The sequence below is a fragment of the Camelus ferus genome, chromosome 11 (assembly GCF_009834535.1).
Source record: "Camelus ferus isolate YT-003-E chromosome 11, BCGSAC_Cfer_1.0, whole genome shotgun sequence".
NCBI lineage: Eukaryota > Metazoa > Chordata > Mammalia > Artiodactyla > Camelidae > Camelus > Camelus ferus.
In genome coordinates, this window is record NC_045706.1 from 25,950,484 (window position 1) to 25,972,220 (window position 21,737).

Below are 21,737 nucleotides of genomic sequence, written 5' to 3' on the forward strand. Positions count from 1 at the left end.
CCTCAGGGCACACAACAGTCAAAATTCAGGTTCAAGGCAGTATCACAGGTCAAGACAAGTTAGGACATCAGAAGTATGGAGTTGGAACAGGCTAGTAAGGTGAAGGGGAACATCCTAGAACCAGGCACAGCCAGAACTGGAGGGAACTGGGCCACTTGTGGGGAGTCAACAGTCTAGTTTAGAGTTTTCAAGGGAGCTTGGCAAACTCAGGCTAGATTGAAGCTGTTGTTGTTATGGGAGGAAGAGATGGGAGAGACGGCTTCAGTTTCATGCAGATCCTGTCTTAAATAGGAGGTATTTCTACAAAATTAAAATCACACTGAGAAAGGTTTAGGACAAAATACCTTTGGCCTTAGTGATTATAAAATGTTAAATCTCAAAGGCCTTACATAATCGGTACAGAAAGTTATAATATATTGGATGGTCAGTTCTAGCTCTGAATTATCAGTGAGGCTGGACTCAACTTCATATTTATGGTCATTCTGGATGAAGTAACCCACATGAATTTCCATTCCCGGGGCGCTTATAAACCAAACCCAAGAAGCTTGCTCAGGACTCTCTTCTGTTTATCTTCTCCATTAGTTTCTAACACAGAAGGAATATGTTTTTTCAATGATAATCCAGTTGCTCAAACTGAAAACAAAATTTGGTCTTAGATAACAATTATCTTTATCTTTAGGATCAGTGCTTGCTTCAGGAGGGAGCATAGAATAAAACAAAGCTAATAGATTTTAAAATCTGATCATATCTGACATTTTCTAGCTGTGTGACCTTAGGCAGGTCTAGACGTTCTCTGCTCTTCATCTAAAAAATGGAATTAGTAACACCTACCTTTCAGGTTAGGAGGTTGAGGACTAATGATAATGTATGTATTTTCCCTGGCAATTAGGAGGGGCTCATAAATGATGGTTTTAATTATCAAGTCATTGAGAATTCTACCATAGTTAATGCAAATTTAAGTTTTTAGACATTCTTTGTAAGCTAGTCATTGCTTTTTTCCACTCTTTCCTGTCTTAATGTGTAATATTCCAGGTTTAGTTACTATTATATCAATTAACATTTGTTATGATATTTCTCTGGTATAATAGTGACATGTTGGATTTCCCTTACATTTCTTAGTATTATATTATAGTCCTCTGAATCGAAGATGCCATCTGTTTTAAGATACATTTAGGGACTAAAATATGAAATAAAGAGCACTTTAGAATCCGTGAAACATAGTCACCCCTTTCTACATTTGGACCCATAGACTGTTACTGATCCAGTTAAGAGGCTGCTCAAAGTCTGATACATGTTAGTTCCTTCCTCCCAGATGACCAGATCACTTAAGAGTCAGGCTCCTCTTTTCCAGCTAACCTTCTGCCTAATACTCTGAAACCCTCATACCTAATATGATGTCATATCGTAAACACATATTACATTAGTTTTTTTCAAACTCAGAAAGAACGGCTTTACTCCCAGTAAGGAGGATTGCACAGGTACAAGCTATTGACAAATTAGGCAACCCTGGTACACAGAATGGATTCAGAGTCCATGCCATGCATGCTTTCCCCCAGGCTAGAGGGCAGCCTGAATCAACATGTCACTGAACCAGTGATTACCCCGTTGGAAGCAGGGTTAATGGGGGCATGAGGAAGAGCCTGGGTTTCTGGAATTCCAGTTAGTCATTTCCAGCCCTGTTGAAAAGTCAACAAAATGTAAGTGCAGAGGAGACAGTTCATTTTTTGTTACTGCTCTTTATCATGTGTTTAACACCTGTTATATATCTAGTACAGGCGAAGGACTGGGAATCCAGAAACAAATAAGATGTTGTCCCTCGTCTTCAGAGCCTTATGCTTTAATCATGGAAAAACCCAAAATTACAACATAATGCTGTGTTTGTAGAGAAGTATGCACAGAACTTTCTCTGTGGAAACACAAGAGACAGACAACTGCAATCAGACCAGGGGTAAGTGGTAGGAAAGTTTTAGAGAAAATGACGCCTGTGCTTGGTTTTGAAATACAAATAGGAGTCGGCTAGCTTCCAAATGGAAGAAGGAGAGTTGTTTAAAAACTCTTTTCATGTTGGTGTATTTTACCATAAGTTTTAACAACTGGAGGAGAAAAAAAATGCAGAGGCCTTTGAAAGACTGCACGTTTTTTGGCAGGGCCAGAAGGAAGGAAGGAAGGGTGTTGGGAAAAAGGCGATCTGATGCTGGAAAGACAGGGATCGCCAGGTCCTGGAGGGCCTGGCTGCGGGGAAACACATGTTTGGATTTAACGGAGGAGAACGGAAAACCAATAAAGGGTCTGAAGGGTGGGAGGGAGGGGCTCGCGCGGGACGTGACGCGGCTGCGCTGAAGGCAGACCTCGCCGGCTGCCGCGGGAGCGGGGAGTTCCGGGCAGGAGGGCTGCTCCAGGCAGGGCTGAAAGAGAGCAGAGCGAGGCCGTGGCGGTGCGGGAGAGGAGCAGGAAGCCGCTGCGAGGATCAGCAAGAAAACAACGGAGAGGGCTTCAAGGCTGAGGGAACGCGGGAGATGAGCGAGAAGGGAGACTTCAGAATGGCTCCCATGTTTCCGCCTTGGGCAACAGGTGGTGCCATTTCCCAAGGAGAGCTGCTCTGGGGAAGCCGGGCTGCCTCTGACGGCCCTGAGGATGCGGCAAAGGCGGGAGGCGTCCTAGCAAGGCAGTAAGAAAATTCTAAATACAACTGACATGTGCATCGCGCTTTACAGTTTACACAAAACTGTTACGGAAAAGTGAGACGTGACTGGAGCAGACTGTGTACTGGGGGGCGGGTTCTGAGGGAAGTTTATCTGCTCGGTAGGAGCAACCTGTTTATAGAGAGAGCAATGAACATCCAACCTTGGAGGTCCGGCTTGAGTCCCCAAATGGAGGAAACCCCAGAAAAGCTGCATTTAGAGGCAAGAGTATTCAAATATTTCGTCTGGCAAATTCCACTTAAAGTTAGTGGGGAAAGGGCATTTTGAATTCACTTCCAACTCTGGAAACCAACTGAAAGCAAAATAAAAGAGCAAAAGATGAAAAATATATGTCCACCTTCAATTCAACAGGGGAAAAGTTATAAAACAAAACTATGAAGAATGACTGCCAAATGAAGAAAATTTTGACCTAAAATATAGGAGAACACAGAGCCAACACATCTCTGCACAGACTCTGGGAAAGAGATCAATTTACCAAAAATTAAGTGTCATGCTCCTGAGAAGTACATCCAGTGATCTGTGGGTACGCAACAAGGTCTAAGATCTGACTAACGGTGGGTCAGAGATGGTCAGTGTTCTTCAATATCTGCCCTCTCTTCTCATTGTAAGAGAATTTCTGGTTTTTCTTCAATCAAGTATTGTTGATTTACAAGGTTGTGTTAGTTTTAGGTGTACAGGAAAATGATTCGGTTATATCTATATTCTTTTTCAGATTCGTTTTCATTATAGGTCGTTACAGAATATTTAATATAGTTCCATGTGCTGTATGAGACCCTCTGATTTTCAGCTGAACACAAGGCTGGCTGAGATTGAGACTACATTTTTCAGCTTCCATTACATTTGGGCACGACCACGTGACTGCCTTCCAGCCTGTGAGATGTAAGTCAGAGCCATGTTTAAAACTGTGGAACGTTTGTTTTTGTCTTTATTTTTGTAAGCAGTTTTGTTGAGATAGAATGCACAAACCACATATAAATGGAATCATGCAATGTGTGTTTTTTATGACTGGTTTCTCTCATTTAGCATAACGTTTTCAAGGTTCACCCATGTCTCAGCATGGATCAGTACTCCGTTTTTTTTGTTTGTTTGTTTTTTACTGCTGAATATGTATCTAGCACATTCCATTTATCCATTTGCATCAGCAGGGTGTGAGCGTGGGAAGTTTGATTTTGAAGAAAGAAGGTACGCTCCTTCCTGGTGGCTGGAATGTGACCGTGACAATGAGGCTGGAACATCTGTCTGGACGATAAGGTAAATGTATGTTGAGACAAGTAGAGCGACAAGCTAGGAAGAGCCTGGGCCATTTGATGAGCACAACACTGATCTTGAACCGCTTGCTTCCAGGCTCCATTTATGTGAGAAAGAAGTAAAGCTCCAATCATTTGGCATTTTCTATCTAATCCTAAAGGATATAGGGTGTTAGGGGCAGGGAACATTAATAAAAAATCAGAGAGTACAGAGAAAGCCTTTCAGGAAGTCAGAAAAGCAGGGAGGTGGGAAAAGGAAGAGTTCAGAAAGAAAAGTAAAAGAAAAGAAGAAAAGCATCACAGAGCTCAGTACAGCCTTGGAGCACCAGGAGGAGCACACGACTTTTTAGAAGAGACACTGACAGCGTTGATTTTGTGGCAGGTTTTGACAAGTAAATGAAACTTACTGCAAAGGCTGGATGAATGCACTTTGGAAAGGCATCAACCTAATTCCATGGAAAAATAAATTTCTTTTAAGTTTGAATTATATTTCTGTTGAGATCTTTTTCCTTCTCTACAAATGTGTTTGAAAAAACATGGCAACATACTCACCATTCCTTAATGATTTCTGTTTTTTTTCTTTAGAGCCATTAGTTGACTAGTATTTCATCTTGCGAAGAGACATTTTTCTAAAGGTAAGTGATTCCTTCAACTTTATTTCAACTTCTTTTTCTTCTGTTAAATGTAAGATATGTTCAGTATAGTAACTTTTAATTTTACAAGCATAAAGACTACGATCCTTTTTTTAAAAAAATTATTTACTGATCCTATCTGCAGATTCATTCTTTAACAATTATTTCGTGAGCAACTCGTATGTGTTCTACATTATCTGGAGCATTGAGGACAAAGTGGTGAAAAAAAAAGACAGTAATCCTTGTCTTCATACAGCTTACATGTTAGTGGTGAATACAGACCAAAAAAGGAACAATTATATGGTGTGCCTTTAGATAATGATAAGTATTATAAGAACTAAGTTAAGAAATAGAGAATGATAAGGGGGGTAGCAGCCAGGGACTAGTTTAGGTGGGAATGTCAGGGCCAGTGACCCTAAGGTGGTGATATTTGAGTGTGTACTTAAGTGATGCAAAGGGAAAAGTCATGCAAAGATTTAAGAAAAGAGCATTCCAGGCAGGGGAAGTAGCAAGTGTATAGGCTCTGGGGTATAAATAAGCTTGATAGGTTCAAGAAATAAAAAGGATTTTGTGACTATTACTTACTGGACTTTTGTATCATTGCAAGAATTTTTTATTTTAAGCATGATGGGAAATCACTGAAATGTTTTGAGTCAGAAAGTAATTTGATTTATGTTTTTAAAACATTCTGGCTACTTTATAGGGAATAAAACGAGTAGGCCAAAAAAAAAAAAAAAAAAAGCAGGGGGGTTGGTGGCGGGACGGAGAATATTAGAGGAGGCTACTGTCTTATCAAACAAGAAATCTATGGCTGTTGTTACCATTGAAGCAAGAAATATATGGTCATTTGTGGACTAAGATGACAGTGGTCAAGGAGAGAGAAATAATTTCCAGACTAATTTTCAAAGCAGTCTCTGTAACTTGCTGATATGGAGAATGAGATAAAGAGAGGGACTGTGGATGAGTCCCAGGTTTTGGCCTAAGAAATTGGATTAAGGCTGGTAACATTTGCCAGAACAGATGTTAAGAGTCATTGCAGTAAGACTGATTGTTACGAGCTGGTAACAGTGGTTATTTCTAGCTATGGGGTACAGGGGTGATATCTTAATTTGTTTATCCTTATACTTTTCTATGTATAACAAATGTATTTCATTTTTACATAAGCATATGAGGTTATTTTTTAAAAGAATCATTTTTCAGGTACCCTTAAGAATGAGAAGTCAGATTGGAGACGGTTTTCATGATGCAACTAGGCCCACATGACAGAGCATCCCAGTGTTGGGGAAAGTGCCAGACTTTGGAGTCAGAAAGTTAATTTAATCTCTAGATTTTCCAACTATAAGTTATATGATCTGAGAAAATCATTTAAATTTTCAGGGTCCTCATATATGTAAATGGAATACAACAGTCTCTCAAGAAAGACTGAGGTGAATGTCAAATGGGATCATGTGGGTAAAAGCACTTAATGATTCAGTCATTCACTCACTCAGCAAGTATTTAGTGAGAACGTCTCCATGCCAGGTTCTAGTCTAGTTGCTGGAGACAACTCAGAAAATAAAAGAGATCAATTCTCTGCCCACAAGGTGCTTATATTTTTATAGGGAGAGAAGACAATAAACAGACAATTATATATACAATATACAGTATGTCAGGTGGCAATAAGTGCTTTGAAGAAATAAGAATAAGTGCAGGGCAAGGTGGAAGGGGAAGCTGGGGACAGGATTGGTTTCTCTTTATCCAGTTGACCCATCATCCTTTGGTGCCATTTGTGGACACCCGTTTGTATCTGTAAAGCTCTGCTCTGGCTCCAGGGACTGGAGAAGGGTGGGTGCCCTTAGGCTGGGGTACCTATTAGGAATCCTCGTGGAGGTGTGAAATACATGGAAGTAGGCAGGTGGAAGTACAGTTCTGGGGTTCAGAGAAGTAGAAGCTATAAATTTGAGTCATCAGCTTGTAGTGGGATTTGTGAATGAGATCATCTGGAATTCAGTGCAGGTACAGAGAAGAAATTCAAGAACAGAGCCTAGCATACTCCAGCAGGGTCAGAGTGATAAGGAGGAATCAATACTCTTTCATCTCAAAACTCTCCCCAAACACACATTCCTCCACCGTTTTTATCTGGTTAACCTCTTGTTCAGATCTCAGATCTCAGTTTGTACATTGCTTCCTTCATTTTAAAATTTATCCAGCACATTGTACTGGGATTTAGGGAATGGTAAGTAAGGTAAGTTAGTCTTGGCCCTCAATGAGTTTATCTTCTAACGGGAGAGACAGCCAGTAGACAATAAACAATTAAATAAGTAAATGAGATAATTACAGACTGATAAGTCAGATATTCTGATTGAAATAAGCAGGGGATAAGACCAGGTGTAATCAGGGGAATCCTCTTTAGATGAGGTATCTGGGGAAAGTCTCCACATGTAGTTGACCATTGTGCTAGTATCAGAAGTATAAGATGAGCTGGGGGAAGAACATTCCAGGCAAAGAATTGGAAGATCTGTCCTGTAGACTGACTTTTCTTACTCCATGCTTGGCCAGGTTCCCTTTGCCCTACACACTCTCCTATCATTTAAACCCAAATATCTATCAGAGAGACATTGCTAATTTGAATTGAGCTGGACTCTCGGTTCATTTATAGGTCCAGTCGACTAGTAATTTATTAAGCAGGCTTAAATTACATTGAGACTGCTCTGCAGAAGTTCAGAGTTACTACTGGAGGATAGTAAGAACTTTTAAAACTAAGATAGCTGGAGGTGTGGGTTGGGAAAGTTGGTTAAACATTTGCCTAAACAAAGTCCTGCAGGGCTGGCTTCCCAAGATTTGAGTCAAGACCTTAGGGGGATATCAGACAAGTGAGCTTTCTGCTCCAGCCTTCTCTGACCCCCAGGAGCCCCAGCTCCATCCAAGACTTAAGGTATTAGGGAGTGTATTCATTTCCTATTGTGGGTAAAAAATATCACAAGTGTAGTGGCTTACCACAACCCCAATTCATTATAGTACTGGAGATGGCAAGTCTGAAATGGGTCTCATTGGACTAAAATCAAGGTTTGGCAAGGCTGCATTCCTTCCTAGAGGCTCTAGGGGAGAATGTGCCTCGGGGGCTTTTGCGGTTTTAGAGGCTGCCTGCATTCCTTGGCTCATGGCCCCTTTCTCCATCTTCAAAGACAGCAATGGCCCACTGAGCCTTTCTCACATCTCATCACTCTGACCCTCCTGCCTTCCTCTCTCACTTATAAGGACATTTGTGACTATGCTGGGCCCACCTGGATAATCCCTCCATCTCAAGATGAGCTGATTAGCAACTGTAATTCCATCCGCAAACTTCCTTCTCCCTTGCCATGTAACATAACGTATTCACAGGTTCCAGGGATTAGAATGTGGACACTGTGGGGGGCCACTATTACACCTACCACAGGAGGCTACAGGACTCTCTGATCTGGTTCAACTCCCACACATCCTCCAGTAAGCCCTCCCTGACCCTTCAAAATTAGTATAGGTGACCCTGCTTGGTGGCCCATGTGGCTACGTCCACCGCTCTTCCCCCAGTGTTGTGCTTGTTCTCTTGTCTGTATCTTTGAGAATAGTAACTGCCTTTTTCATTGTTCATAATCTTTTCACTAGAATGTGAGCACCACATAGTCAGGGATCTTTGCTGGTTTTATTCAATATCAAAAATAATAAAGTAAAGCCTTTAGTCTTTAGTAGTAGAGGCTTTATACACATACACACACACACTCACATACATGTATGTATGCATGTATATATTTGTTGAATGAATGAATGGTGTCCCCATCACCTAGCCTGGTCTTTAGCACAAGAGTAGATAGATGCTTAGCGCTGCTGCTGCTACTACTAATACTGCTAATAATATTTATTAAGCCCTGACTGTGTGCCAAGCACCAGGCAGGTCTTCATGCATTATCAAACTATATCATATACTTGAAAATTGCTAAGAGAGTAGATTTTATATTTTCTCATCACACACACACACACACACACACAGGTAAGTACGTGAGCTGATGGAGGTGTTAATTAACCCTAGTGTGGTAGTAATCATTCTGCACTATATACATGTATTAAATCATCACGTTGTATACCTTAAATATACACAATGTTTATGTCAATAACATCTCAATGAAGCTGGAAAAAATTTTTAAATATCATATCCCCCTGGCACTCAAGTTCCTTGTACTTCTAGTTGCTTTGAGAGGCTTGTATGCCCTCTGGCTTCAAGGCATCAACTCTGGCACCCTATGTGCAATTCCAGGGAAGGAGTGCCAATCTCAACCCTGATTGATATCCCCTGTTTACAACAACCCAAAGTTCACAGGCAGGGAGGGTACATCCCCCTCCTGGAGAGTGGATGTCATCTGTTTGGCATAAGTGAGGTCACCATAAGAACTGTAGGCACATTTGCCAGAGAAATGGGAATTCTTCTGCAGAGGAACAATTTGGGCTTATCTGGGGATCACTAAGCCAAGCCTTCAGTAGTGATAGATATTATCCTGTCGACAAAAATTCAGTTCACTATCAAATTAAGAAGAAAAAAATGGAATTTTATTCAAGCCAAACTGAGGATTATACCCCAGAAAGCAGATTCTTAGAAAGCTCTGAGAACTGCTCTGCCTGTTAGAAGTCAAAGGCACAGTCATATACATTTTCAAGACAAAGGATCATATATCCAAGTGACATACTGATATTTTACATAAAGCTCACCAGGGAGACATAGTGCAAGTCAGCACGTGCACAGCGAGCAGTGAGCCACCATGGTCCCCTATAGAGCTGGGAAGAACACTATTCTTTAAGAAGTTTCATTGCTAGTATCAGAAGAAAGAAAAAAAATTGATCTTTATGGTAAAGCAGGCCCATCTTTGAGGAGCTCTGGTTAATGTGTAATGCAGATGCACACTGTGCAGTAGGGAGAGAGGGAGGAGGTCCAACAAACACACAGAGAGAATTTTGTTTCATTTTTTCTTGTCCTGCCTTAAAATATAAATTTCATTTCATCAGTCCTAGATCAGGGGCTTAATAAGTAACAGCATTGGTGATGCCCTTCTGGCCTTCTCTCTTGATGCCTGCCCTTGCCACCTGGGGTGGTAGGAGCGCATCAGAAAGTTACGGCGTTTTAGCAGTGGGTATAAAATCCTGGGGTTATTACTCTGTGGTGCTGCCAGTTTGGTACTTATCTTGGGCCAACCCTCTGGACCATCTTTGGGCCAGACTGGCCTGACTATAGTTTGTTCCCAAGAGGGAATAGCTGTCTTTACTGACAGGTTATGAAAGCATAGGATTTCCTTAGGAAAGTTTGCTGAAGGCAGAGCAGCGGGATGCAAGAGGAAAAGTCAGTAATGGGTCTGTTCGTTCATTCATTCAGCCCATGTGCACCTGTTCCAGGCTCTGTGCTGAGGCTGATGACCATCCTGGGGGCAGGAACACCCACAGGGCTGTGCTCTATCTGAACATCTGACACCTAGCACAGTGATAAATGCATAACAGGCAAAGTAATAAGATTGAAGATACAAAGACTGATGGTAACAGCAGTTGCAGGGGGACATGAGGAAGACCCAGGGCTTGGAGCTGGGTTAAGCTACCTGGGGAAACAGCATAAGCAAAAGCAGGAAGGCAGACGATGAGGACATGCTCAGAAGATAGTAGGCAGTGTGGTGGGGCTGTACTGGAGTGAGGTCACAATTGAACCCCAAAGGAATGACTTGGCAGCCAGGCTGAGGCATTTAGATTTTACACTACAGTGCATGAAGATCCCCTGAAACTTTGTTTCAAAAAAAATGTATTGAAGTATCTTTTACATACCATAAAATTTACCCATTTTAAGTGTACAATTTAATGATTGCTAGTCAATTTACAGAGTTGTGCAACCATCACCATCACCGAGTTTTAGGACATCCTCCTCATCCAACAAGATTCCACGTGCCCTTTTACAGTGAAACTCCATCCCCACCCCCAGTCCTAGGTAGTCACTATTTTACTTCCTGTCTCTCTAGGTTTACTTTTTTACATGACATTTCATATAAGTGGAATCATACAATAAGTAAGTAGATTTTCTGTGTTGAATCCTTTCACTTAGCACAGTATTTTTGAAGTCCATCCATGTGGAAGCATATATTAGTATTTTATTTCTTTCTATTGCTGAATAGTGTTCAATTGTATAGATATACCACATTTTATTTATCCATCAGTTGATGGACATATGGGTAGTTTCCACTTTTGGGCTCTTATGAATAATGCTGCTATGAACTGTCTTGTGTAGGAGTCTTGTTCTGTTGGGTAGGTACCCAGGAATTGTTGTGCTGTCTGGTAGATTTATAGTTAACTTTTGGGGGGCTGTGCTTAATTATTTTTATTTCTTTTTTCAAAAGTAGCTTTACTGAGATGTAATTTGTATACCATAAATTCATCTGCTTCACATTTACAATTCAGTGAATTTTAGTATATTTACAGAGTTGTACAAGCGCCACAATCTAATTTTAGAACACTTCCATCACCCTAAGAAGAAATCTAGTGCCCATTTATAGTCACTCTGCATTTCTACTCCCAGACCCAGCCAACCTCTAATTTCCTTTCTATTTCTATGTTTGTCTTTTCTAAACATTTCATATGAATTAGATCATATAATATGTGGTCTTTTGTGTGTGACTTCTTCAAAAGAGCATATTTTTAAGGTTCATCCACGTTGTACACTGTATCAGTGCTTCACTCCTTTTCATTGTCAAATGATATTCCATTATATGGACATGCCATGTTTGTTTATCCATTCACCAGTTTATGGACATTTAGATTGTTTCCACTTTTCATTTCTTGTAAATAATACTGCTGTGAACATTCACATACTAGTTTTTGTGTGGACGTCTGTTTTTCATTTCTCTTGGGTAGATACCTAAGCGTGAAACTGCTAGGTTGTATAGTAAGTATATTTTTAAACTTTTAAGAAACTGCAAAACCATTTTCCAAAGTGGCTGCATCATTTATGTTCTCATTGGCAATGTATGAGGGTTCTAGTTTCTCCTTATTCTCACCAACATTTGTTGTTGTGTCTTTTTCATTGTAACCATTCCAGTGGATGTGATGTGATATCTCATTGTGGTTTTAAGGTGCATTTCCTTAATGATCAATCATCTTGAACATCTTTAATGTGCTTATTAGTCATTCATGTATCTACTTTAGCAAAATGTGTATTCAAATATTTTGCCCACTTATAAATTGGGGGTTTTGTTTTATTATTGGATTGTAAGAGTTCTTGATTTATTCTGGATGTATTATCAGATATATGATTGGCAATGGTTTTCTCCCAACCTGTGTCTCTTCATCTTCTCAGTGGTATCTGATGAAAGATTTTTGAGGAGAAAAGGGACAAGACAGAGCTATGCTTCAGAAAGATAGGGTGTAGGGTGGATGGAAAGGACAGAGTACTCTGTTTTACTACCCTTACCTACATTGTAATAGAGGGAACAAGGATAGGCAAAGTTTCTCAAAATTCTCTGGGAGTCAAAGGGTTATAAGCAGCTATTTATTGAAGCCCGTTTACTGTCCAGTTAATCAGTAACCCAGAATCAGTGAAACTACCCAATCTGGGGAAGTGCAAAAACCTTTCAAAAGGTTTTCGTGGATTAGGAGAGGCAGAGAAATGGGGGAGGGGAAATAAATGGCTATTCCTGAGCTCCGTAAATAATCTCCGGCTGCGGAGGGCATTGCTGAACTTTCTTCCCAGGTGCCGTCACACTGGTGTTTGTTTACTGGCGGGAAACTAGGAAGAGCTGGTTCTTGGCCCTTGGATTTTGACTGGTTACTGGGAGAAGTGGGGCCCATTTTAGTGAGTCTCCGAAAAAGCCCAGCAAGATGCCACATCTGTTCTCAATCTTCCTCCACCTCCTTTTCTTCAAGTTGGTTGCCCCGGTGACCTTTCGCCACCACCGCTACGATGAGCTGGTGCGGATGCTGTACAAGGTGCACAACGAATGCCCCTACATCACGCGGGTTTACAGCATCGGCCGCAGCGTGAAGGGGAGACACCTCTACGTGCTGGAATTCAGCGACTACCCTGGAACCCACGAGCCCCGTAAGCCTTGAGCATGTCTTAGAGTGTGTGGGGCAGGACCCTTCCCTTACAAATCCAGTAATGGGGGTGGTTTCTGGGGAGGTCCGTGGATCCCTTCACTCATAAAGTATCACCAGCTTCTCAGCCTGTGCTAAGAATTTCCTTGCTTGGCCCTCAAACTGCCCCTGCCTCTGGGGAGTTGCAGTCCCAATTCAGGCTCCAGTCTGTCCCTCATTTTTGGGTTCTGTTTGCTCAAGACCTTAATGGTAAAGGGGGAGGTATAGCTCAAGTGGTAGAGTGCATGCTTAGCATGCACGAGGTCCCGGATTCAATCCGCAGTACCTCCTCTAGAAATAATAAACTAATTAATTAATTACCTCCCCCCACCAAAAACAAACAAACAAACAAACAAAAAACCCCAAAGACCTTAATGGTAAAAGATGAGTCTTCTTCCCTGCTCTCATCCCATTCCCAAGCCTTCCCTCCCACTGCCCTTCCTTCTCCCTTGCTCTTGCTGTTCTGTCTTTTCCTAGCCAATGTCTTGGGAGAAACAATTAGCCCTTCTAGTTGTGGGAACTTAGGAGAGTTTGGGGATATCTCTTTGGGGGATGACAGTGTGATATCAGTACGGGATCCTGGAGCAAGTTTGAGGCATGGGGTATTAATTTTATGCATTGGATTATTTTTGTTAGTTTGTTTTTATTGTAAAAGCAATCCATGTTTGGATTAAAATAGCAACTAGAGGGAATAGGGTATAGCTCAAGTGGTAAGAGTACGTGCTGAGCATGCATGAGGACCTGGGTTCAATCCCCAGTACCTCCTCTAAGAAAATAAATAAATAAATAAATAAACCTAATTACCTCTCCCCACCAAAAATAAAAAATAGAAATTAGATAAGAAAAAAAAAAAAAACCTCACCCATAACTGCACCACTCACAGATGACCATTGTTAACATATTGATGTGTATCCTTCCAGACTTTTTTCTATGCATGGTAAAGTCACGTCCCCTTATTCACACACATTGTTTTTAATAAAAATGAAATCACACTATAACTACTTTTCTCATTTCATAGTCTTATATGAATAGCATCCATTCATTCCTTTCATTCATTCCTTAATTATTCCACAAATGTTACTGAGTATCTACTCGATGCAGGCACTTTGGTAGACTCTGAATATACAACAGAGAATAAAATAAAGACCCTGCCCTCAGGGCCTTAATTCTAGTGGGGTAAGACTGGCAATAAATGGGTAACTAAATAAATATATATTATATCAGATGAAAATAAGTGCTATTGAGAAAAGGAAACCAGGAAGGAGAGCTAGGGAGTCTTGGAGGGTTGTGGATCGAGTAGGGGAGCACATTGTTGCTTTTTAGGAAAAACTTCTCTAGGGTGCTGTTTGGCGTGTGTGACCATGAGGCAGGGAGGCCCCTGTGGCTCCAGCAGAGTGAGCCATGGGAAACCAAGGTCAGAGCGGAGTGGTCGGGACACGGGACAGGAGATCATGTAGGGCCTCATAGGCCTTTGCAAAGATTTTGGCTTTTGCCCTCAGTGAAGTGAGAAACCACTGGAGAGTTTTAAACAGAAGAGTGACGTGATCTAACTGAAAATTTTTTTTTTAATTTGCATTCTTTTTTTATTGAAGTATAGTCAGTTTTAACTAAAAAATTTTTTTTAATTGAAGTACAATCAGTTACAATGTATCAATTTCTGGTGTACAGCACAATGTCCCAGTCATGCATATACATACATATATTTGTTTTCATTTTTTTCTCATTAAAAGTTATTAGAAGATATTGAATATAGTTCCCTGTGCTATACAGAAGAAACTTGTGGGGTTTTTAAAAATCTATTTTTATATATAGCGGCTAACATTTGCAAATCTCAAACTCCCAAAGTTATCCCTTCCCACCCCTTTTCCCCCCGGTAACCGTAAGATTGTTTACTGTGTCTGCAAGTCTGTTTCTGTTTTGTAGATGAGTTCTTTAGTGTCCTCTTTATTCCTCTTTGTAGATTCCATGTATGAGTGATATCATATGGTATTTTTCTTTCTCTAAAGTTTTTTAAAGATCACTCTGAACAACGGGTCAGAAAACTATAGCCTAAGGGCCAGCTACCTGTTTCGGTAAATGATGTTCCATTGAAGCACAGTCACACCCATTTGTTTTTGTATTATCTGTGTCTGCTTTCACCGGAAGCTTTAGAGTAGCTGCAGCAAAAACAGTAGAGCCCAGAATTCTCAAAGGATTTACTATCTGATCTGGAAAAGTTTGCCACCACTGACTCAGGGGAATAGACTTGAATGGCTGGGCAGATACAAGGAGTTCAAGTCAGAGATTTATTGTAATAATCCAGGCATGAACGTGTCAGGGCTTGAGCCAAAATGATGGTAGTGGTTGTTAGCAGAAGTGGTTGTATTCTGGATATATGAAAAGTAGAGACAAAAGAATTTTATGTTGAGTACCTGCCAAAGAACAAGGCACTGTGCTAGTTTCTATAGGGCAGTGGTTCCCAGACTTTTGGATTTCGCAGAAGTTAAAATATGTATGTGTGTGTGTGTGTGTGTGTGTTTTTAATAAAAGAGAGGGATTTGAGGGGATTAAAATAGATTTCCCAAATTTTATTTTAGTGAACAAAGGTATTGAAGAATTCTACCTGCCATCTGCTATCACCATCCTTTCCTAAAAGAAGGGATAACTTAACATTCAGAAAAGTAAGAAAGATATAGTAAGATTAAAGAAATACACTAAGAGTAAAGGACACACGTGATAGAAAATCTACCACATGATCCTTATGAGTTATAGACTTTCCTTGGGGAGAGACTGCAGTAGATTTACTAAGATAAATAACAATGGATTGTGTCCTAAAGAAAATTAAAAATCACATACATTGCAAAGGCCAGCTCCAGTAAAGGAAATAGGACATGTGCAGAATTAAACAAAACTCAGAGTGGAAAGTGGTAAGTATCATGAAAAGGAAATTCGGCATCGAGTTCACTCCCAGCAAGGAGGACCCAAGATGGCTTCACGGAGCAAGGAGCATTTGAACCAAGCCTAGAAGGATAGTGAGGAGGACTTGGAAATGTGGAGATGAATAGGTAAAGAATTAGAAAAGTCATGGAGGCAGGAGAGTGTTGAGTGTAAGGGAAATTGCTTGGCAAGAGCTTTTCTCCTTTCTTTTAAAAGAGGGCAGGAATGATTTTCTTTAAGTGGTTCTAGAGGCTCTTTTCGTGACCTCATTTCTTACTTCAGTTGAACAGTTAACATAGCCAAAGAGAAGACTAAGGAACGAGACATATGTAGACTGCTTCCTACTCTGTGCCTCAAGACACAGCATTCTCAGATATGAAAGAGAGATTTTAGTTTCCTGAGTACTGGGAAAATTAAATTTTCAACTGATTCAGTTAGGAATTGTTACGCTATAACCTGGAGGACTTTATGCCCACACATCTCGAAAAAAGAGCATTCTTATCCTGAAAAGTTCTGTCTCCGAGAAGCATTAAGTTACCTCAATGCCATCTGGGCTTTGACCTCCATTTTTTTTTAAGCAATTCCTTTCATTTCTTTTTTCTTTTTTTAGGTGTGGGTGGGGTGGTAATTAAGTTGTTGTTGTTGTTGTTGTTGTTGTTGTTGTTGTTGTTGTTGTTGTTGTTGGAGGTGTTGAGGATTGAACCCAGCACCTCATGCATGCTAAGCAGGCACTCTACCACTGAGCTCTTCCTCCCCACCCCCCCACCCCCTCTTTATTAATCAGCCAGGTGACCTCAGACAAGTTACTTAACTTCTTCCATACCCAGTACCCTCATCCTGAGCCTAATAATGCCTACTTTATAGGTTTTCTGTGAAGATTAGAAATAATGTAAATACCTAGTACACAGTAGGAGTTCAATAAGCAGTAGACATTATTATCTCGGGCATGAATTTTTGTAGCATTTATAGTTGCAGTTTGTTCAAAGGGGACTCAAGGACTATTGGAAAAGACCTAATGGAAGCGGGAGGTTTTCTTCTATAAATTACTGAAAAGGAGGGAAAACGCCCCTATGCACGGTTAGGAATCAATGGCACTTGCAAGCTTTCCCCATCTTTTTTGTATTCCTGCGTGTGTTTCTCCCCTTGCAGTGGAACCAGAAGTCAAGTACGTGGGGAACATGCATGGCAACGAGGTGCTGGGCCGGGAGCTGCTGCTGCAGCTGTCGGAGTTCCTGTGCGAGGAGTTCCGGAACGGGAACCAGCGCATTGTCCGGCTGGTGGAGGGCACGCGAATCCACATCATGCCGTCCATGAACCCCGACGGCTACGAGGTGGCCGCTGCCCAGGTACTGAGCCCAAGGTGGGGCCCTGCAGAGAGCAGAGCCACCTTAGGGGAGAAGGAAAAGCCGGGGGACAAGGTGTCCTCTCTGCCCCACTGTGAATGCCACGATGTGGTAGAGGAAAAAACCAGAGAAATAGAATGTGGGTTCTTTCTGGCTGAGTTTCAGTTCCTTCCACGTCTTTCCAGCTGACCTCTCTGTTTCATTGTGAGGGTCAGTGAGGGAATATCAGTGACAACACTTTGTCGACTAGAAAATACTAAACAGGGGTGAAGGAATTTTGCAAACAGCCCTCCTTCCCTGAACTTTTAGCTTCAAACCCTAAATATTCTTTCTTCCTCTCACACTACACTTCCATTTGCATTTGAGAGGAAAATAGAACAGGCTTTTTTTCTCAGAATTACAGAGTAGTTCTAGATTCTTCATACTTTATTACATTTCTGTACAGCTTTTTCCTCTTCTAGCATAGTACTCAGCCTTTTAATTCTTTTTTTTTTTAAACAGGAGAAAAGGTATACAAATGTATTAATTTTAATATTATGTGGACAGGGGCATCACAGGGGAAAAAAAACAAAGTGAACAACCCCCAAAGTGGTGGGATTTGAGAGCTTGTGTGCCCTCTTAATAGGGGAAGGGGCGGGGGATACAGATCTCTTAGGGGAGAGTGAATTACTTTTAAGGAAGATGAATGGGCCCTTAGAAGAACAGAGGACAGATAGGATAGTTTGTGACAAACTTCATCAGGGTGTGATGTGGACTTCTAGTCTCCTCTCCTGTGATCTTAATTCTTTATTTTAGAGTTGCATTTTGCAGGGGGCAGGTAAAAAAAATGTTTATGGCCTTTTACTTTGTTTCCTAATATAAATTCAAAATACTAGTGTGCCTAACTTTATTTAAAAATTTTTTTTTAATTTTTAATTTTTTTAATGGAGGTACTGGTGATAGAACCCAGGACCTCGTGCATACTAAGCTTCTGCTCTACCACTGAGCTATTAACCCCACCCCCTCAGTGTGCCTAATTTAATTCAGTGATTCTTTTGTGGCCGTGCATCAGAATCATAGGTGAAGATTTTTGAAATAAAGATTCCCAGGTCCTCCTTCTCCTCCCATCCCCAGAATCTATGGAATTAGAATTTTGGAGGGGGAGGGGTGAAGCCAGGCATCTGCCTTACACAATGGATATGTTCATTTCAAATCTGTGTTTCAACTTGATTTGTTTGAGGTTTTTTTGCGGGGGGGGAGTATAAATTAAGGTTTTTTTTTTTTTTCCATTTGAAGATATGCTTATTTGGGGGTAGTCTTGAATTCTTTTTTTTTTAATATCCAAGACTAGACTTCACTACTTCACTTTTTTAAAAAATTTGTTTTATTGTGGTCAGAACACCAGAAGAGGAGATCTACCCTCTTCGCAAAATTTTAAGTGTACAATACAGTATTGTTGACTATAGGCACAGTATTGTACAGCTGATCTCCAGAACTCATCTTTCCTGCTTAACCAAAACTTTTATGTCACTTAATTAGTAACTTCCCTTTTCCCGCTCCTGGCAACTATCCTCCAGTCTCTGATTCTATGAATCTGATCACTCTGCCCGTATAAGTGGAACCACTCAGCATCTCTCCTTAAATCACCCATCCTTTTTTAAACCTACTTGAGGATAGGGCTGAAGGGTGAGTAGAAGCTGGAAGGGGAAAGGAGCCATGACGCTGAACCAAATACAAATTTGACCCTCTGGCTGACATTAGACATGACTCAACAACAAAAAGAGAACAGTGTTCCCCCTTGGAAGTCAGAGAGCTGCACCCTAACATTCCTTAAGTTTCTGACTGTTTTCCTTCTATTGGCTCTTCCCTGAATCACAGTGGGAACTGGAGGAGTGCCTCAGACCTGCCCACATCTTTTGTGGGATGAGGTGGTGTGGGAGAAAGGGCCAGCCCACTAAATCCTAGAGCCATCTCTGGGGAGCTAGTCACCTCTGCTCACCTGCTATGTACTTGTTCAAAGGGAGCAAATCTTGAACCTGAACCCAAGAGAGGACCCATCAGGTTCTCAAATTCCCAGAGCTACCTGCCATACCAAGCAGAAACCTGTCTTCTTGGCTAGAAAGGGAAGACCTGCCTGGCCACCATAATTTAAAGCTACCTGTAAGTAAGGCAGAATAGTGTCACTGTACCTCCCAAAGATGTTTAAGTCCTAATCCCTGGAACCTGTGAATATGTTCTGTTACATGGCAAGGGGGAATTAAGGTTACAGACAGAATTAGGTGATTAATCAACTGACCTTAAAATATCCCAGATTATTTGGGTGGGCCCAGTATAACCAATCACAGGATCCTTTACATGTGGCAGAGGAAAGCAGAAGGTCACAGTCAAAGAGAGATATGAAGATGTTATGCTGCTGGATTTGAAGATTAAAAAAGGGACCAGAAATCAGAGCCAAGGAATGTGAGTGATTTATAAGCTGGAAAAGTCAGGAAACAGATTCCCCCAGAGACTTCAGAAGGAACACAGTCCTGCTGACACCTTGATTTCAGTCCTGTGAGACCTATTTCAGTCTTCTGACTCCCAAACTGCAAGATCGTAAGCTTGTATGAGTTTGAGCCACTAAGGTTGTGGTAATTTGTTACAGCAGTAATAGGAAACTAATAAACCAACCTTGTTTATGGGAACTTTCTGTTAAAGACGTCCTTACCTGCCAGCCTAACTAATGACCTGGTGTGAGTAGTAAATCAACTGACAGGTACATTAACATAGCTGTTAATATGGACAGTTATGAGTTATGTTAATGCAAATGGACAAGTAATGAAAACTGCTGGAAGCATAAGGAATATCATTATCTCATAGAAGTGAAAAATCAGACTCTAAATAGAAAAATCACTTAAACGTTTTCCACTGAAACAGAATTGACGTCGGAAACCTAAGAGAATGTAAAAAAAAAATTATGTTCTCAATGAGATCTCAGAACAAAATAAGAGCAGGATGCCATGAAAAATAGAGAAATCTGAGAACAATAAAGATTTCTTAGAAAAGTATGAGATTGGTGATACACCTGTGAGTTTCTAGCTGCCCAGTACCCATCTATTCACCCTACTTCCAGGAATGGCCACCAATTTGGGTTCCAACCTCTCAGTCCACAGGCTCCAATAGACACTAGTCCCTTTCTCCAATGCTAAACAGGACATCAAATGGAATTTCAATTTTGCAAGGGCCTGTGAACTTATCTCTAGTCCATCACTTTACACATTTTAATTATTTATGTATTTATCTCCCCGTGTATACTATGAATTCCTAGAAAGCTCACATAATGTCTCACCGTCTCTTTCTCTAGTGTCTTGCCTAGAGGACTTTGAATAGAGATAGACTTAAACAAATGTGGATTGATTAAATGGATGAGCAAATACATGACCAAATAAATGATGAAATTTGAAGTGTAAGCAGAGATCCAAGAAGTTGATATTGCTCAGAAGACAGATAAACAAGGATCCTAAGTAAAAAATAAATAAATAAAGGGGGGGTGGTGGTTTCCACCTTGGAAAACAGTATAGCAGTTTCTGAAAAAGTTAAATATGGACTTACCTGGTGAGCCGGTAGTTCTACTACTATGTATCTACCCAAGGGAAATAAAGACACATGTCCACACAAAGACTTGTGCACAAATGTTCATGGCAGCATTATCCTCATTTGCCCAAAAGTGGAAATAATCTAAGTGCCCATGTATGGGGTTTAATAGTATGTTTCCACCCCCTCCAATTCATGTCTACCTGGAACATGGGAATTATAGGAATGTGACCTTATTTGGAAATAGGGTCTCTGCATACGCCGTCTAGTTAAAATGAAGTCATGCTGGATTAGGGGGATTAAGTCAAATATGACTGATGCCCTTACAAGAAGAAAGAAATTTGTGCTCAGAGACACAACATACAGGGGAGAAGTCCCTATGAAGATGGAAGTAGAGATTGGAGTGATGCATCTACAAATTCAGAAACACCAGGGATTGCCAGCAACTGCCACAAGCTAGGAGAGAAGGCTCCTCTTCTAAAGCCTTTAGTGGGCAGGACCCTGCTGACATCATGATTTCAGACTTCTAGTCTCTGGAACTGTGAGAGAATACATTTCTGATGTTCTAAGCCACATGGTTTGTGGTAATTTGTTACAGCAGCCCTAGGAAACTAATACAGTCTATTAACTGGTAGGTAAATAAACAAAATTGGATAAATCCATATAATGGAATTACTCAGAAATAAAAAGGAATGAAGTACTGTTACATGCTTCAACATGGAGGGATCTCAAAAACATTTTGCCCAGTGAATAAAGCCAAGCACGTAATGTATGATCCCATTTACTGAAATGTCCAGGAAAGGCAAATCTATAGAGACCAAAAGTTATTACCTAGGGCTGGAGAGAAAATGAGGAGTTGCTGTAGATGGGCATGAAGTTTCTTTTCAGAGTGACAAAAATATTCTTAAACTAAATTGTGGTAGTGGTTGCATGATTCTGTAAGCATACTAAAATTCATTGAATTGTACACTTAAAATAAGTGACTGTTACAGTATGTAAGTAATATATCAATAAAGCTATTTTTAAAAAATAGGGGCTCCCTCCCTCCCACACTGTTGGTGGGAATGTAAATTGGTGCAGCCACTATGGAAAACAGTATGGAGATTCCTTTAAAAACTGAAAATAGAGCTATAGCATGATCCAGCAATCCCACTCCTGGATTACACATATCTGGAAAAGACAAAAAGCTCTCATTCAAAAAGATATGTGCACCTCAGTGTTTACAATAGCACTCTT

The 21,737-nt window shown here is 40.8% G+C and overlaps 1 protein-coding gene across 5 annotated transcripts in view; it reads left to right on the plus strand.

Annotated features, from left to right (window-relative positions):
• The first annotated feature begins 1,778 nt into the window (after positions 1-1,778).
• CPN1 (carboxypeptidase N subunit 1) overlaps positions 1,779-21,737 on the plus strand; it is a 36,526-nt gene continuing 16,567 nt past the window's right edge. Inside the window, exons 1-7 of one of the 5 annotated variants that reach the window (XM_032491109.1) lie at positions 1,779-1,948; positions 3,054-3,306; positions 3,415-3,581; positions 3,848-3,953; positions 4,535-4,584; positions 12,481-12,655; positions 16,756-16,952. In XM_032491109.1, the coding sequence (XP_032347000.1) occupies positions 12,532-12,655; positions 16,756-16,952 (321 nt within the window). In that variant the 5' untranslated portion in view covers positions 1,779-1,948; positions 3,054-3,306; positions 3,415-3,581; ... (1 more) ...; positions 4,535-4,584; positions 12,481-12,531. Of the gene's footprint in view, positions 1,949-2,338; positions 3,307-3,414; positions 3,582-3,844; positions 3,954-4,534; positions 4,585-12,201; positions 12,656-16,755; positions 16,953-21,737 lie in introns of those variants that run through there. The other 4 variants (XM_032491110.1, XM_032491108.1, XM_014557784.2 and 1 more) reach the window with 4 other exon arrangements.